At 42.2% G+C, this 17993-nt stretch overlaps 1 protein-coding gene across 2 annotated transcripts in view; it reads left to right on the top strand.

Moving 5' to 3' along the window:
• The window catches only part of LOC148429742 (proprotein convertase subtilisin/kexin type 5-like), a 90030-nt gene that overhangs the window by 31252 nt on the left and 40785 nt on the right, over window positions 1–17993 (top strand). For both annotated transcript variants that reach the window (XM_088419522.1, XM_088419515.1), the window contains exons 6-9: window positions 4220–4308; window positions 6379–6551; window positions 14090–14302; window positions 16789–16889. In XM_088419522.1, coding sequence (XP_088275648.1) covers window positions 4220–4308; window positions 6379–6551; window positions 14090–14302; window positions 16789–16889 — 576 coding nt within the window. The remainder of the gene's footprint in view (window positions 1–4219; window positions 4309–6378; window positions 6552–14089; window positions 14303–16788; window positions 16890–17993) is intronic.

Raw genomic sequence — 17993 nt, forward strand, 5'->3', positions numbered from 1 at the left:
AGTGGTAGTAATAGTTTGTCCCTCAGTGAGATTAAGTCTTATTAAGAGTTGCATGTAAGAGTTGATTGAGATATTCCCCAAAGCCTTTCCTGATGATAACAACAATCATGTCACCAGGTCATACATCCATAGCACTGGCATTGTATTGACAAAAATAGTGTTTTTATGCTTTCTTTGTTTTCTTTTGTCAGTCACTTGATACACTTTTAGTAGCGTGAGACGATAAAATGAACAAGACACTGTAGGAACCATGACCTCATAATTTTGTCCATGGCTATGTGTGTGTGCGTGTGTGTGTGTGTGTGTCTGTGTCTGCGTGTGTGCTTGTGTGTATTTGAGTTTCTGTGTGCAAGTTTTATTTATTCATTTTTCATTTACTCATTTATTTATTTTAAATTTTTATTTACATGTAATTAGAGTTCCTAATTCTGTATTAGCCTGATTTTGTGCCCGTTGTGTTTAAAGTGCCTGGACCAAAACAAAAAAATGTCTATGGCTTTACACGATTGTCTTAAATCCCCTCCTCATCCACCCCCTCTCTTTTTAAATTTTTTGTTTGTTTGTTTTTTTTACTACTGGCTAAAGACACTGTGAGATGACAGGATGACACAACAGAGCTTAAGAGCGAGGTCACCTGGTGCGATGGGAGTGTGCTTGTTGTTCCTATGACTGCAAATCTATGGCAGCCAACTCCTTCCTGGCCTCATCTCTTGAAACAAGTGAGATGCAGATGTGCGGAAAATGGAAAATACGAGCAAAGTACAAAGAATGGAACGATGGCCAGACTGAAGATTTTATGGATTAGTAAAGTGAAATGAAGTGAGGGAAGAAGACTGAAGCCAGTTTGGCTCATTAAGCACTGCCAAAGGAACTGCAAGTGATTTAAATTTGTTAGAAAAATCCTAAACTTTCTTTCGAAATACATTTTGTGTTCATTTTTCCCTAAACGGACATGAGTGAGTCAACACGTGCCTGGCAGCGTGATCAAAGTGACGTCTGGTAGGCGAGCGTCATTTTCGCTCGGGTGTAGCAAGACGTCTTCTATCCCAGATGCTTAAATGGGGAAAAATCAGTGCTGACATGTGGGAAACCTTAAGCATTCAGGCCACACATGCCTACAGCACTGCTTTACCTCAAAGATGGAACTCGTGTTTTAGAACACTAGTTCCCCTTTGATAATATTTATACAATTGCGCCATAACTCTAGAGTGTCTCAAATTATGAGTTATTAAAGAGCTAGAATTTTGCTGTGTTTGTTGAGATGTGCTCAAGTGTCATAAATGGTGCCACTCGGTGAAGTGTGGGAAAAAAAGTGCACCAGAGTGGGCACAAGCAGCAACACTGACACAATAAATTCTATTTCAATTCAAGAACACAATCCTTTATTATTCATAACTTTACAAATTATGAATAAAAGCTTTGAAAGATTTCAATTGAAAGTATCACACACCATAGCTGTTCATTTGTTGAATAGAAAGGATGTCAGTCAAGTAACCATGACTGAATTCATTTTCAATGGACAGCATACGGTAGCTAGTGCATTTAATCTCTGCTGGCCCATTGGGCTTCTTGCAAATGTCTTGATCCTTTTAGTGTTGAAAAATATATTTTTGACTCAGTTGTTGTCATTTGAGTTGTGATGATTTTTGAGTACTGACACAGTTTCAGATAATGTATCCTGTAGATTGTAACCCTAACTGCAGCAGACAGTGTGTTGCCAGTATGCAACTCTCAGTCACAGTACAGCAGATTTTGATTGCATTCAAATTCAGCACATGGAAATGATTTGCTGAACTTACCATGAGCTCTGCTGCTCTATGGTGGTCAGTTTTGCAAAATCTCTCCTCCACTTGAGCAAACCATGGTATCACAAGCTTCCTTCATAACTGCTGCAGTTTGTTTACCTCTGTTTCCTCGGCACTGCCTCTTACTCTTGACCAATGTCATCCACTTTTTGTCTCAGTCGTTGGTCTTCGAATCACATTGCAGTCCTTGTCGTGTCCAGCGATTTTCTAATGACACATGCAGTTGACCACATTCCTGTTGAACCATTCGAAGTTGAAGGTGCGGATTTTGTTCTTTCCTGCTTGAACGACGTTAAAATCCACCGGCTACATGTATAGTTTCTCATTTTTGCCCAAGTGGCAAAAATGTAGTCTTTATTAAGCACCTACATCATTCATATTGATGAGTTGTTTTTATTGTCCTTTAGGTTACAATGAAAACCGAGCTAGCTTGCTGCCGCTATCCGCCAAAACACAACGTTTGTTACATCTTGAGTCTGACGTATGAAATTGTTTGCTTTTGTGAAAGTTCAAACCAAAAAGCAAGCATCCACAATCCATTCAAAAATTGTGGTGCAACCCGTCTCTTCCCCCCAGTTAGTATAGCGCCAAGATGGACCTCCTTGAAAATGTTCCATCTTATTTTTTTTCTGCAAGCGGAATTGCCCTCAGTCGAATGGTGACTGTAGAGACACTTCTCGCGGCTGTTTGATCATTAATCCGTTGCTTGAATTGGTGTTACACTTTTGAACCATGACTTTGTTTTCGAATTTTCTCGCAGCTGCTCGATTCCCAAGTTTCCTTTGCGTCACTTTACAACAGGTCAACTTCCGAGCTATTGTTGGTCAAGCGCGTGACATCGCACTAGATGGGGGAAAAAAAAGAACCTCAGCTGAAAAAAACCCCAACAAAAAACGTCAATCGAGACAAAAAGAAAGTCAATCAAAAAAAGAGATCAGTTGTGAGTTTTTCCTTTTGTTTTTTTTTCTTTCTTTCTTTTTTGTGTCATGCTTTACTTGCTATGGGGCATTGCATTTTGAAGCATTGGCTGGCCTTCTCACAACATTTGGCTATTTTACTATAATGCAGTGGCTTGACATTCTCCCATGTATTTCATTGCACTTCTGCCCCACCAAGCTAAAAAAAGAAAACAATCTCCTTCCCTATTAATAACTCCCCAGTAAATGTGTCTATCCTGCTTGGATCATTACTAAACAGTGATGTCACTAAGCGATGTCAGCAAAAGAGGAGCTAATAATGTATTCTTTTAGCTATTATTTTATTCGATTGGTGCAGGGTTATATAGCCATTTTTTTACTTTTAAGTAAGCCTAATAGTCGTTAAAATACGATATGTATATGATTATACCTTTGGCACAATAGTAATTCAATTTGTTTTGAAATTTGAGTTATTTTGGTCACTATATTTCTAAATTGGAAGTAACATGCCTACTTCCTTTAAATCCTTCCTCTTACTTTGTGGCTATGGCACACACCCCTTTCATCACGTTGTCTCAATGCAATTCTGACTGCTCGGATAATGAGGGAGTGTGTCTACGTGGGCGGTACGAGGCAGTGGTCAATTAGTGTTCAGTCCAAGTGGGTGGTATGAGGCAATGGTCAATTAGTGACCTTAATATTGTGAAGAGTCTGAGGATCTTGTCGTTTTCTCTAAATGGTTGGTCAAGACGGGTTACCAAGATTGCAGCAATGAGAAGGAGTGCTCAGAGATGCGTGGAGAAAAGCACCACTTTTTTGGTGAAGAATCACATTCTAACATGGTTGAAAGGAAAATGTGTATTGTAAAATGTGTATTTGCATGATACCTGTATCATGCTAATTCACGTTTTGATCACATTATCATTCCTTAAAGGGCGACACACCCTGCTACTTTTGATTGGCTGCAGCGCAATACCATTCATCTGAAATTCTGTACAGGTCAACTGCAAAAGATATTTGTGGCGGTTGGCCAATTTTGAAAACTATTTGACCAACACAGCACACCGGACAACAATTTAGTTGTTTATTGACGAAGCTCTCAGTTCCATGGCCAATAGACATGCAGTATTTTTTTGAGTGTGTTGTTCAAAGTCATAGTATATTTACTCACATCATCGATCTTTGCTTTAATTGATTTCCATTTTAGGATATTTAAGATAGTAGTTTAAAAACACAAGTTCTACATATTGCCTGGACCTTAAAAGTACCCTGGTCTGTTCCCCAGAGAGTGTCCATAGCAGTCGGAAGTGCGGAAAGGGGGTGCAGATGTTCTCTGCAGGAGGTGTGTGTGTGTGTGTGTGTGTGTGTGTGTGTGTGTGCGCGTGCACGCACACATGCGTTAGTGTGTATGTCTACTAGTATATTTGCGCACACACAATTACCCTGACGTGACATGCTGTGAGTGCCGTATGTCATAATTACTGGTCTCTTCATCAGACATGGGACACGGTGTGCAGGAGAAGTGGCTGCATCTGCAAACAACTCACACTGCATTGTGGGAATTGCCTACAACGCCAGAATAGGAGGTGGGCTTATCAAGATTTTTATCTATTTATATCGGTGTTTAGTTTATTCAGCAGACGTATGTAAGCAAAGCTAAAGTGAGATAGGATTAATATTTTATATCACGGTTGTACTGAGAAAAATGAAGCTGTTATCAGCTTGTAGCTGTCCAATACTGTCCATCCATCCATACATCCATTTTTTACTACTTATCCGAAGTCAGGTCATGGAGCAGTAGCTTCAGCAGTAAAGCCCAGACTTCGTCCATCACCTCTGGGGTGTTCCTATGCCACCTGAGGGACATAGTCTCTCCACCATCCACCATGCCCAGAACACCTCACCAGGGAGGCACCCAGAAAGCATCTTACTCAGATCCCCGAACCTTCTCAACTGGCCCCTCTTGATGTTTAGTCGCAACAGCTCGACGCTGATCCCCTCCTGGATAACTGAGTTTCTCACCCTATTCTTAAGGGAAAGCCCGGCCACACTGTAGAGGAAACCCATTTTGGCTACTTGTATCTGGGATCTCGTTTTTTTTGGTCACAACCTACAGCTTGTGACCATAGGTGACGGCATGAATATAGATTGAGTGGGAAATCGAGAGCTCCTCCACTTGGAACAGGACCTTATCCCTGACGTGGACAGGGCACGCCACCCTTTTCTGAATGAGGACCACGATTGCAGATTTGGAGCTGCTTGTCTTCATCCCAGCCCCTTCACATTCAACTGCGAACCGTTCCAGTGAGGGTTGGAGATCCCGGCCTGAATAAGCCAAGAGCACCTAATCATCTGCGAAATGCAGAGATGCAATTCTGAGAACACCTGTAATTTCTTTCCGTGAACACAATCAGTGAAAAAGGGCAACCTTGTGGAAACGAATATAACATTCTGCTGGCAATGTGGATAAACCTCTGACATCAGTGGTACAGGGACCAAACTGCCTGTATTAGGAGGTTAGGTACCCCATACTCTCAAAGAACCTCTTATAGAATTCCCCAAGAGACACATTGGAATGCCTTCTCCAAATCCACAAAACAGTAGATTGGTTCGCCGAGCTCCTATGCACTCTCAATGATCCTGCCAAGAGTGTTGAGCTGGTCCACTGTTCCTTGGCAGGGACGAAAACCACATTGCTCCTCCTGAATCCATGTTTCGACTTTCTCATGGAGCCCCCAGCGCCCCCCAAAAAAACCTTACCCGGGGGTCTGAGGAGCGTGATCCCTCTGTAGTTGGAACACAATTTCTCTTAAAAAGAGCAACCACCGTCCCAGTTTGCCAATTCTGAGGCACTGGCCATGTCCATGTGATGTTGGAGAGGCCTGTCAATCAAGACAGCCCTAAAACATACTAAGTTTTTTGCCTCCACCCCAGGGGCCTGGCTACCAAAATGTTTTTTGACCACCTCAGTGACTTCAGCCCCAAAGATAAAAGAGCCTACAATGGAGTTTCCGGTCTTTGCTTCCTCAGATGAGGTCTTTGAAATATCCTCCCCACCTATAAGTGGGACTCATGCTGCCTTTTCTGGCTCTGCGGGCCCTCCCCTTGTCGCTTGACAACAAGCCCCACACCCAGGACTTGCTCCAGAGGGGGGACCCTAGTGACCTGTGCCTGGGTCGTCTAAATCTTCATAGAAGTCTGGGACCCTTTTTTAGTCCACTCCTCGCCTAAATCCTGTTTGCCATGAATGACCCTCCTGAGGGCATCCAACCCAAACCACTTTATTTATATAGCACAATTTTAACAAACGCAAGGTTTCCAAACTGCTGTACAGGAATATTAAAACACAATAAATAGGTAACACAATAACAACACAATAAAACAGTAAAATAAGATAAAATAAAAACAAAGCCCCGGACAACCTAGCTTGTACGATCGTTATGACTCGCAAAACACTCCACCACGATAAGATGAGGATTCATGGAGAGGGTCCAGGTTTGTGTATCTCAAATCAGGTTTACGCAGTTCCAAGTTGCTTTGCCAAATCTCAAGCAAGTCAATCCAGGTCCCCATTAAATATGTAACGTAAAAAAAATGGAAAAATCTCATGTCACAGGAAATTAACGTTATTCAAGCTTTTCTGTTTTGTGCATCAGGAGTGCGCATGCTGGACGGGGACGTGACAGATATGGTGGAGGCCAAGTCTCTAAGCTTGCAGCCCCAGCATATTGATATATACAGCGCCAGCTGGGGACCCGATGATGATGGCAAGACTGTGGACGGACCGGCAGCTTTGGCTAGGCAAGCCTTTGAGAACGGCATCCGCATGGTGAGGAACTGATTTTACCAGACCAAATCATGGAGCATTTGATACAAAAATTCAAATAATAGAGTCGGTGTAGAATAATTGGCACATTAGTCTAATGTTGGATGTGTGCCTAGAGCCACGGCCTGGTGTTCTGCGTTAGATGAAGTCAGCTTAAACAATTTATAGTCCAGTGTTTGAGTGTGAGTCCACTGAGTGTGAGTTTGAGTCCAGTGCGTCTGAGTGTGAGTTGTGGCCTGCAGCAGCTTATCGCAGGTGTTGTTTGTCCGTTTGACCCGTTCGATAAACTAAACGACAAATAGTTAAAAACAATTCACAAAAACATTGTCACAAGGGCCAAATACATTTACACATGTATTAGATGAAAAAACCCCCCACACAATTAGAAAAAAAAATCACAAAAAATACACACACATAAAATCTACTTCACCAATACTTTTTTATATCATGTTAGTTCACTGGAACAGGATGAACCTATTTACAGATTGACACATTTAAGCTTAGCTTAGATAACCTTTATTTCTCCTATAGTGGTACATTTGCATTGTTTAAGCAGTAGTAATAAAAAATAAATAGCAAGTAAGGAGGACAAATAAAATGTATCTAATTGTGTGTTCTCATGCAAAACGACATAATATACAGTAGCTGTATCTGTGTAGAGGGAAGAGAGATTCGAGCAGTCCTTCTTAAATGGCAGAGTTTGGTGATAGTGATGTTTGCCACAGCTCCTCACATGCCAGGTTTGCACTGCAAGCTAGTCTGTCTTTTTGGAAAAAAGATGTAATAGTCCCCACGATTAAAAAATAGGAGGCCGGATACACATTTTTTCTCCTTGCTCAACAAACTCACTATCCCCTGTATGACATCCCAGTCTCTTCCTTTTCAGCTCACAGAGAATGTCAGGTCCCACTCCAGTATCGCTGCACAATTAATCAAATTTTAATCGCAATCACGATCTTGACTGCCTCGATTAATTAGGATGGTACTCTGTACTATTAACATTTAGAAAGCCCGCTACCAATACAACTTAAATCAAGCACTTTGTCATACTACCACCAGGGGAAAACGCAAGTTTAAGACTTCATTAAGCGTAAGAAATGGCAAGCGACAAAATCCGGCAGTAGCGGCGAGAATGCAACAGCAAGGCTTGGTTTCTGTTTGACACTCCTGCGAGATCTGCACAACTCCACCCGTCAAATGACGTCATTTTGGCAACCGCACGACGTCCACGCGACTACATCATCCGTAACGCGTACTTTCCGGAATTTCTGTACTGCGCGGAAAACATGGCGGACGAACTATTGCTTATGGAAGTTCGCCGGGAAAAACACCTGATTTGGCTGAAAAAGACCACCGTGACCTAAATGCTGTAAACATCTTCTGATGTGCATGCACACTGGGGAGAGATGAAGAGTCTGTTTAAAAAAAAAAAAAAAAAAAAGCTTGATGCTGAGGTTGGTTTCACAGTGCCCTCCCGAGATTGCAGCTTTCAATTACACCTTGAAAGCTTTTAGACCTGTTTGCTATTGGTGACCCGACCAGCGGCATAAAGCCCCAGACAACTTAGCACACACAAACCCTCCACCATGGTAAAGTGACGACCTTGCGTGGCTCATGGAGGACCTTCCTCTGGTGGAGAAGGAGCCTGAGCTGGTGTACAAGGCTGAGAAGGTCCGACTAGATATAGTCTGACTGGCTTCCACTGACAGCTTGAGCTCTAGTACCAGCCATCTTGAGAGGGGTTCGACTCACCCTTTTTGGAGTCCTTGGAGGGTGTGCTAGCGAGTTCTTCCTCCAGCGAGTCCCTCTTTTTACTGCGGGACTTCAATGGGCAGTGACACTGAGACTTAGAGGGGCGTTAATTCGGTGGAACAGCCCCTTCGACCTGAACCTGAGCAGTGCTTTGTTATTGGACTTCAGTGCATGTCATGAATTTCACATAACGAACACCATGATCAAACATAAGTGTGTCCATATGTGCACTTGGCACCAGGACACCCTAGGCCGCAGCTCGATGATCGACTTTGTGGTCGTATCATTGGATTTGTGGCTGCATGTTTTGGACACTTGGGTGAAGAGAGAGGCGGAGCTGTTCACTGATGCTACCTGGTGGTGTGTTGCCTCTGATGATGTGGGAGGATACTGGTCTGACTTGGCAGACCCCAACGTATTGTGATTGTCTGCTGGGAACATCTGGCAGAGTCCCCAGTCAGAAGGAATTACAAGTCCCACATCAGGCAGAGTTTCTCCCACATCTCGTGCGAGGTGAGGGACATTGCGTGCACCATGTTCCTCGCCTCGATTTTCAAGGTGGCTGATCGAAGTTTCGTAAGGTGGTCGGTGCCTATTGTGGCAGCAATCCCCAAACTCATTGGTAGACAGTCCTCTTGGACCTTTTTGTCCTGTGGGACTCTGGAGGCAGCTGACAGGTACTTACTGGACAAGCGGACTGTGGCTTTGACGGTCACTGAGGCAAAAACCCAAGTGTGTGAGGAGTTCGGTGAGGCCATGAAAAGCGACTTCCGGGCGGCTTCGAGGAAATTCTGGTCCGACATCTCAGGAAGGGGAAGTTGTGCACCATTACACTGTGTACAGTTGACATGGGGCACTGCTGACCTCAGCTTGGGACATGGTGAGCCAGTGGGCAGAATACTTCAAAGACCTCATCAAATTCCACTGACACTCTAAGGAAGCAGAGTCTGGAAACTCCAAGTGGGGCTCTTCCATTTCTGGGGTAGATGAGCTCCGCCCGGCGTACCTAAAAGCTCAGAATGTTGTATGGCTGTCCAGGTTGACACATCTCTACAACATCGCTGTCTTCGTGGACTTCAGGGACAGTGCCCCTGGATTCGCAGACTAGGGTGGTGGTCCCCTTTTTTAAGTAGGACCAGAGGGTTTGTCCCAGCTGTAGAGGGATCACATTCCTCAGCCTCCCGGGTAAACTCTATTCAGGGGTGCTGGAGAGGAGGCTCCATCAGGAGGTCAAATCTCGGATTCAGGAGGTTCACTGTGGTTTTCATCCCGTCTAGCTCTAGTATGTACACCAGGCATGTCAAACATACGGCCCGAGGGCCGGACTGAGTATGTCCAAAAAAAAAAGAGGGGGGGCGGAGTCTCTAGTTCATTTCTATCAAAAGTTGTGATTTTTAAAAGTAATACAAAACAAATGCTCTCTTTGGCCGCTAGAGAGCAATAAATGTGTAAAAAAACAAACAAGAAACAAAATAACCTCATGTCCAGTTTAAAGACGATTAATATTGTGCCTAGTAGTTTGAGCTGGTCAGTTGAGGTGGTTCGGGCATCTGGTTAGAATGCTTTCTGGATGCCTCCCTAGTAAAATGTTCCGGGCATGTCCCACCAAGAGGAGGCTCCGGGGATGACCCAGGACACGCTGGAAAGACTATGTCTCTCGGCTGGCCTGTGAAAGCCTGGGGATCCTCCCAGAAGACCTGGAACTGGCCAGGGATAGGGAAGTCTGGGCTTCCCTGCTGAGGCAGCTGCCCCCATGACCCGACTCCGGATAAAGCGGGATAAAACGGATAGATGCATACTGTAGATGTTTTGATTAGCAGCAGTACAAATAGGATTGCTTGTTAACTTTTTAATGATTTTACATAAACAGCAATGCCTATTATCATTCTGGACTTATGTATGACTTGCTCCTATTCTACTGAGGAGCCTGGAATATCTAAAACCAATATCCAACATAAAAACCTAGCGTCCAATGAGTGGGAAACCAAAATCCAAGGAAACAACAAATCCCTCACGCTTTAATCTGCCTCTTACTGTATTCATAAATAATATTTTGCACTACATGCGATTTTGCACTATATTATTAGCACCATTATTTCTGTTTGTTGTTTTATTGCTATTTATTGCTATTTATTTATTTGCTCGATTATGGAACGTAGTCTGCTACTCGGGAAGTCAACAGAATAAGGATTTCATTGTGTGATATAAGAATACTATACATATGACTACAAAACTCTTGAATCCTGAAAATCCAAAGAAGCTTAAAACACTTGTAGGGTTCACAGGCAGTCCTAGAATTTTAGGTTCACCTATGAATGCAGCTTTAAAGTCACAAATTCTTGAAGGTGAGATTTAAGTGGGTAAGACACACATCACACACTGACAACGTTGGCTGGTGAAGTTTGAGCTTAGAAGAATATGTCAAAGGTCATTGTTGGATGTTTTAGGCCTTCATGTCTTCCTGTTTGGTTGACTCTTAACAGATATGGCCTTTTGAGCCTAGCTGGAGCTCAGTTCCAATGCAAAAGGACACTTTACCGGACAAAACTGTTGTGTCGTTTGAGACGTGTCTGACAAGGTCCGCGCCCTTTGGACGTGGCAGCTGCACGTGTGACTCAAACAAGAGTCTGCTTGCTAAAGCCATAAAACGCAGCAGCTCCTTTCCTTTATCTTAAACCAGTGCAGCAAAGATGTTGACAGGAAAAAAAAAAAAGTTAGATGAAACAATAAAAATAATAGGAAACACAACATAATGTACAACAAAATGCAGAGGTATGCAAACTTATATGCGCAAATGTGATTTACAACATCAAGAAATCACATACGCCTGCTGGTTGTCTGGCGGTGTGCTTGAAAACACACATTTTTGCCACTTCGACATGTTCCACAGTAAAACTTTTAATCTAATAAAATGAAATGTTTTTACTTGGCCGACTTGTGCAAAACGCCTCCTCCCCAGCCCCGCAATGAAAACAAAAGTTAAAGGCGTAAAGTCTCCTCTGAAAAGATGTCCATGTGTTCACTCTTACACAAGCGATACGGAGGTGGTTCAGAGGTGATACAATGGCTTTCCTTGCCACCCCGATGTCATTGTACGCGTCACAAGCCTTCCTATCTGCTGAGGCGGGAGCTGGTGCTGTATAATGGAGGAATTCTTAATAATGCATCATTGAAGGAAAATAACATTTTGGGGGTGCTTAAGGGTGGGAAATTAACATTTTAACATGGTTAAAAGCTTCAAGTTGAACTTTCATGTTAGGGGCCCTAGAAAATGCGTGCACGTTATTGTCGTCTGAATATTTTCAACAGATTGTTTTTTTTTTTTTTTTAAATAAATCAACCGTAGGAGGTTCATAACATGATATTTAATGACTTTCCACAGTGTAATATGTGCATATAAATTACGTTTGGCACATTGGTGATTTAATTTATTAAATATGACTTTTATTATTTCAATATTTCTAACCAGGAAGAAAAATGACTCGGCTCGTTTTCTCAGACCCCACCCCTTACAATGTGGCCGCCTTGTCTCCTTGTCACTCAATGCCTGCGGGCCATGCAACATGCATCTAGCTATCATCCTGACCGCTTGTCCTCACAAGGCCCGCTGATGATTGAGACTATAGCAACAATGTGAATAACAGGCGTTTTACTAACATTCAAATGTAAAATGGCCTCAGTGGCCCCTCTCACTAACACACGTTCCTCCTATCACATTAGTCTCTGTGGAAACCCAGTATTCCTAACAAAGTTCCACCTGTGGGTGAAATATTTACTGCTGATGTTGATTGTCCAGCTGTGTGTTTCCCAAGACACATTTTGTCCACCAGAATTTTCTACAGCAAAACATTGTAGCTAATAAATGAAACGTTGCTCATTACTCAGTGCACAATTTCTCATCCTCAGCCCCGGAACCAAAACGAAACTAAAAGACGTGGATAAGGTCGGCGTGTATTTTCTTTTGCATAGGCGGTAGGGGGAAGAGGTACAAATTGCTCCTGTCGTCATAAGCGCACATTCTTATCTGCACGGGCAGGACCGGTGTGAGAGCGCAGAATAAGCAAGAAATGCAAGAAGCGCATCGAAGGAAATAACATTTTGGGAGTGTTTAGGGTGAGAAATCAACATTTGAGCACATTTGGTTAAAATGCCATAAAGATGACATTTCATGTTACGGCCTCTTTAAATGATTTCCTCATTCACCTTTTGATGACACAACATCAGGAGCAAGTGCAGTTTCAGTATCGTACCAAAGGACAATGAACCATTGTCACATAGGCTTAGCATCGAACACACAACAATTGCGTAGCGATATAACCATCCCAGCCTTGCCACAACAATTGCGTAGCGATACAACCCTCCCAGCCTTGCCACTCTCACCCTGTGAAAAGGTTAGTCTAAGTCAGGAGCCCTTGTCATGCTGTTGTCTTTAAACATAAACATAAAAATAGAAGAAAAATGCAGGCCATGTAAAAAGAGCTACAGACTGGCATCATCATCTTTCATACGGTTTTTGAAAAAATTGGCAGGAGTGGAGACAGTCTCTTCTTTATTTCTACCAGAGCTGTAAAAGAGACCGGATGGTGTGTGTGCATGGTTGCAGCAATTTCCAACACTCCCTGTGCAACAACGAAAGGATGCATAAATGCCAAGTCTTCTTTTACAGCTATGAAGCAAAATCCCTCGAGTAAAAATTGAAAAGATGATTTCAAATAAAACATAGACTATCTTGAATATTGTTTGCATAATAAATAATGCAAAACAGATGCAAAAGCTTATCATTAAGCTTCATGTATTATTCACAGGGATATTAAGGAAAATGTTGAAAATTGCCTGCAGTTTTAACACAAGTGAGGGGGAAATCGTTAGTTAGTTCTTGCCAAATCCTGCATTTAAAAAAAAAAAAAAAAAAAAAAAACTTACAGAGACACTAGTTTTGTGTTTTGAGTTTGCAGTTGGGCTCCGGCCTTCCTGTGTATAGAATGTAAGTTGTCCTTGTGCTTAGTATGAATGAATGTTTGACTATACATCTCTATGTGCCTGAAAATTGCTTTGTGACTTGTCCCAGATCTACAATAGATTAAGATATATGGATGGATTAGAGATGCATCTTTTCATCTCTGTACAAAACTTTGAGACGTTTGAACCTGTGAGCGCATCGATGTCATGTTCAGTCGACAGTAATCGGCAAAATGGTTGTCCCCAGGAATGGCTAAAATCAGGTGAATTTTGCTGCATAGTTTACAAACTCAGTTTTGATTAGAATCCTATGTTTGGTCTAGTGGAGGCACATACTACATCAAAAAGAATATTTTTGAATTAACTTTACTTTTAACTACTGTAATCAGGTATTTGTCCTTTGTTACATTCCACCACCTACTCAGGCATACCTTTGATCTCATAAAAACTTAATTTGAGAAGCATTTCCCAGAGGTGTCATAAAATCAATAAAATGTTTGTTGTCTCTTATGGCTGAGTTATTTGTCAGAACTACAGTATGATTTGCCAGGGCCAGTTGCGGACCGTGTGAAAATTTGATTTTTCATTTCCACGATACCTCGCCAGACACAGATACTACAAAATGCTCCCCAGGTGCATAGCCCCCTGCTCCACTGTCTATTTTCTGTGTCCATAACTGCGATGGCTGAATTGCAGATATCAAATTGATCACTATTACTATTGATTCACACCGTGTGTAACTCCCTGCTGAGCAACTTTAAAAGACTCCTTAAAAGCTAATGATGAGTAAGTAAACAAGCATCTTTTTTTCTCTCTCTCTCTCATCCCAGGGGCGGAAAGGCAGGGGATCTATCTTTGTTTGGGCCTCGGGCAACGGCGGCCGAAGTCGCGACCACTGTTCTTGCGATGGCTACACAAACTCCATCTACACCATTTCCATCTCTAGCACTGCCGAGAGCGGACGCAAGCCCTGGTATCTGGAGGAGTGCTCATCCACGCTCACCACCACCTACAGCAGCGGCGAGAACTACGACCGGAAGATTGTAAGCTGGACTCATTGGTTTGGTGGGTTAATATAGGGGTTTAAAGTCCATCTGGTCTGACTTGCTTCAACACCAATTTAACCACTTGGAGCACGACATTGTCTGGGTATGTTTACAAATGACTGTGTAAATTCATTACCTTTTAGGGATGGGACTTGACACAAACCCCACTGGAGGAGATGTCTCGCGAAAATGAGTACATGAGAACGAGACGAGATTTTAACAAAACTTGTAATATAAAATAATGCAATCATAAATTTTCCCGTTTTCAAAGTGTTTGCTTTTTACTAAGAAGACTGCAGCAAAATTAACAATTGAGTATGGAAATATGAGTATAAGCGTTGATTTTTTTTTTTTTTTTTAACAAAATGCATACAAATCCTGTTAGCTGCAGTGTATAGCCTATTATTTTATATATATTATAGTCGTCTCTGTGTCATCTGACAATGTTTTCCCATTCCTTTATTTCAACTGGAAAACCAAAATATCGGCAAAGGTGATCTCAAAGTAATTGTAACGTCTTCTATATGTATGTATAATATAGTATTGCTTGGTGTCAAAACTCACATTGCCAAACGACTTTATTTTGTTTCGAAAGGAATGCCTGTCAAAACCCCCTGTTGCAGGTCAAAGCTTTCGACTAAAAGGCATTTTGTACTCCACTTGACCTAATCCACTTCCACCGCATAACCATAGTCTACTGGGATGAAAAGTGCCAGCTACCCAATGTTAGCTACCTTGTCTGGCACAGTCCCGCTACATTCCTTGCACCAATGCTGCTAGCGACACACACAGTAACCCGACCTTTTTTGCGTGTCGCTCTAATCTACTTGAACACATTCTGTGCTGCAGCACATTTTTAGTGATTGTGTTTTTGTGTTGGGATAATCCTTCCAAATTTTTAGTCCAGCAAAGGTCCTTTGATGAAGGCTCAGATGATGAGCTGGCCAAACTTTCTCTTGGCTTGCAGGCCGACAAACTCGAGAAGTCCATATGATTTGGCCAAAGCATGCAATGATCCAACTCCAGTGAACCCTCGCTTTTTTACAAGGTTAGGGACAAAGACCTGCTGTGAATCATAACATCAACATACAGGACTGGGAATAGGTCATTTCGGTGACCCAAAATGATTGTAACCCATCATTTGTGCTTCTGGTTATGGAATTGCGTAGTTACACAAATTAATTCAGATTTGATAACAATATACCCCTTGAAAAGTTGAGATTTTGTCTCCTTTCCAAAATGCTTTTCAAATTTCCACCTCGGTGCCTGATATTCTGTGAATCCATGAAATCAATATTGTATTCACACTACTCCGTTGGAATGATCCTTTTCTTGCCTGCAAGTTCTGCTTTTACTTGAGGCAACAAGGTTCCCTGTGAGCCGCAAATCATCAAGAAAGTCTGGGGTGACAAAATGTATTTCCACAAAAGTAAAAACGCATGATAACTCTTTTGTCCCAATCCCACTGGCTGAGTTTCTGTATAATCAGATTTTTTTTTTTTTTTAGATACATGCAAATATAGGTCCATGGTCAAACGGAGCTCCAAAAATTTCCTGGTAATGTCAAGCTCCTTGCTATGCGTTCGAATTGAATTCTTAAGTTTGTGAGTGACAGAGTCCCGACAGCATTTGTAGACAACACAGAAACATTGTTTTGTTTGGACCCCTTCGGCTGTAGCTATCAGATTTCCATTGGTCCTCAGCTCACAAGTTGAGGGGCATTAAACTATTTTTGAGCCATAACCCTAACCCCAGTATTGTCTGGGTAACAATTTGAATTGAACCTCCTTCTAAATGTTGGCGGTTTCCGAATATATTTATAGGATAACGCAATATGCTGTCCACTCTTTTGTCCAAAGCAGGTTCTGAAAAAGCTGTTGAAGCTGCTTCATATTATACATTCCATCAGAATAATCTAAAAAAAATGCTTTAAATAAAACTGTTATGAGTAACTTTTTTGGGTGTAATAGGAGTTGCGGCCATTTTGTTGTTTGCCGTCGGCGTCCATTTCAACCCGAGCACGTTAAGTGAATTTGCGGGTACAGGCCACTACTCGCATTGCATCTTTTCTGCACCATCCAAACTGTGCAGCATGGATCCTCCTGAACTGCATTGGCTTTACATTTAATCGCGCCAGAAGAGAAATGCTCAACTTGCGTTCGGTTTATCTCTGGCATTAAGTAGTACAGTGATTTGGTGTCAAGGAAATGTGCTTGAGTGATACATCTTGACAGAGGGACATGCTTTCGAAGTTGGGGCGGAGATGTATGTACGTACAGTGTCAGTCAAGGTTTGGAGAATCCTTGACATTGAAAAGGTCTCAAACAAATTGAGAGGCAATTAACTTCATGATGCGCAGCTGTGAACTGAAAGTCATTCTAAAGCACAAGGCATTATCCGCCTAATAATGCCGACTGAGAAAATACTGAAGATGGAATCTGAAGGTTGGGGTGCTTTACCATTGTTTCATTCTCACAATCCAGATCACAACAGACCTAAGGCACCGCTGCACCGACAGTCATACCGGGACATCGGCCTCAGCTCCCATGGCCGCCGCCATCATTGCCCTGGCGCTGGAAGCAAAGTAAGATTCACTTCCCCCCTTTCTCTTTCATTCCTTTTGCACTTGGCTTACATTTTTACGTCGCACTGATGTTGGACTCTAGATCTTACATTGGATTGTAACGGGATCTGAGTGGAACAACCCATTTGAACTTGGCTTGGTCCATGTCGTTTCTTGCTCTACTCAGCCGAAAGTTGTTACGAAGTGGACTAAATAGTCTTAACTTTTATCAGTGCCCAATGAATTAAATGTCTCCTTACTATGAAAAACAGCTATGTCAAAGTAAGAACAAGGAACTCTGATTCTTAGTAGTTGTAATTTATGGTTAGCCTAAAGTAATGTTAGCTTCCCCTGTTGACTCTCCTTAGCAGCATTATGTTATTGCCTACACTATGATGAAGTGCTCCTCAGTCTCCTCTGGGATAAAACTGTCTCCTTGAACCTTTTTCTCACTGAGGGGCAAACATTTGAGGGTGTTGGTGAAGATTTCAAATTTTTCATTCACGTCAGAGGTTTGTCAGGAATTTGTTGGTGGTAAATATTTGCCCAGAGTATTAATGTTTTTTGTGTCAAGAACATTTTCTATGTGATCTGAATTTCCTTGAACTGACAAGAGGAGTACAAGCAAACATTTGGCAAACACTGAGAACTTGAATTAACCCTGTTGAGAACACAACATCCAGTACTTTTACTGACACTCATGAATGTTGGTACCTTATTGGGCTAGGAGCTTCGCTTGTGGAGAATTTAAGAAACTCAAATTTTCCTGCATTGTTGCTCCTTCTCCGTTTCTTGTTTTTGATTAAGATTTGTGTTCTGATGCAGTTGTGTGTGTGTTTTTTTTTCCAAATTAAGAACTAGGAAAGCCAATTGAACAAGTACAAGGCGACTTTTGCCATTTGTCACGTGCTTGGCTGCTCAATTAGCTGAGGTCATTTTATTTAACCCGGATAATCCACCTTTAATCTCCAGCGGTAGAAAATATTCCGGCTTTTCCTGGCATGGGCAGGCATGTAAGCCTGTTTCCTCAATAAGATTTACACGCTGACTCTCTGCTTGCCTGCCTTATTACTTCCTCTCCTTGTCTTATCTTCCTCTTCTTTCCTTCAAATCCACATGGATAAA

The sequence above is a fragment of the Hippichthys cyanospilos genome, chromosome 1 (assembly GCF_059441005.1).
Source record: "Hippichthys cyanospilos isolate Australia breed blue-spotted pipefish chromosome 1, RoL_Hcya_1.0, whole genome shotgun sequence".
Classification (NCBI taxonomy): Eukaryota; Metazoa; Chordata; class Actinopteri; order Syngnathiformes; family Syngnathidae; genus Hippichthys; species Hippichthys cyanospilos.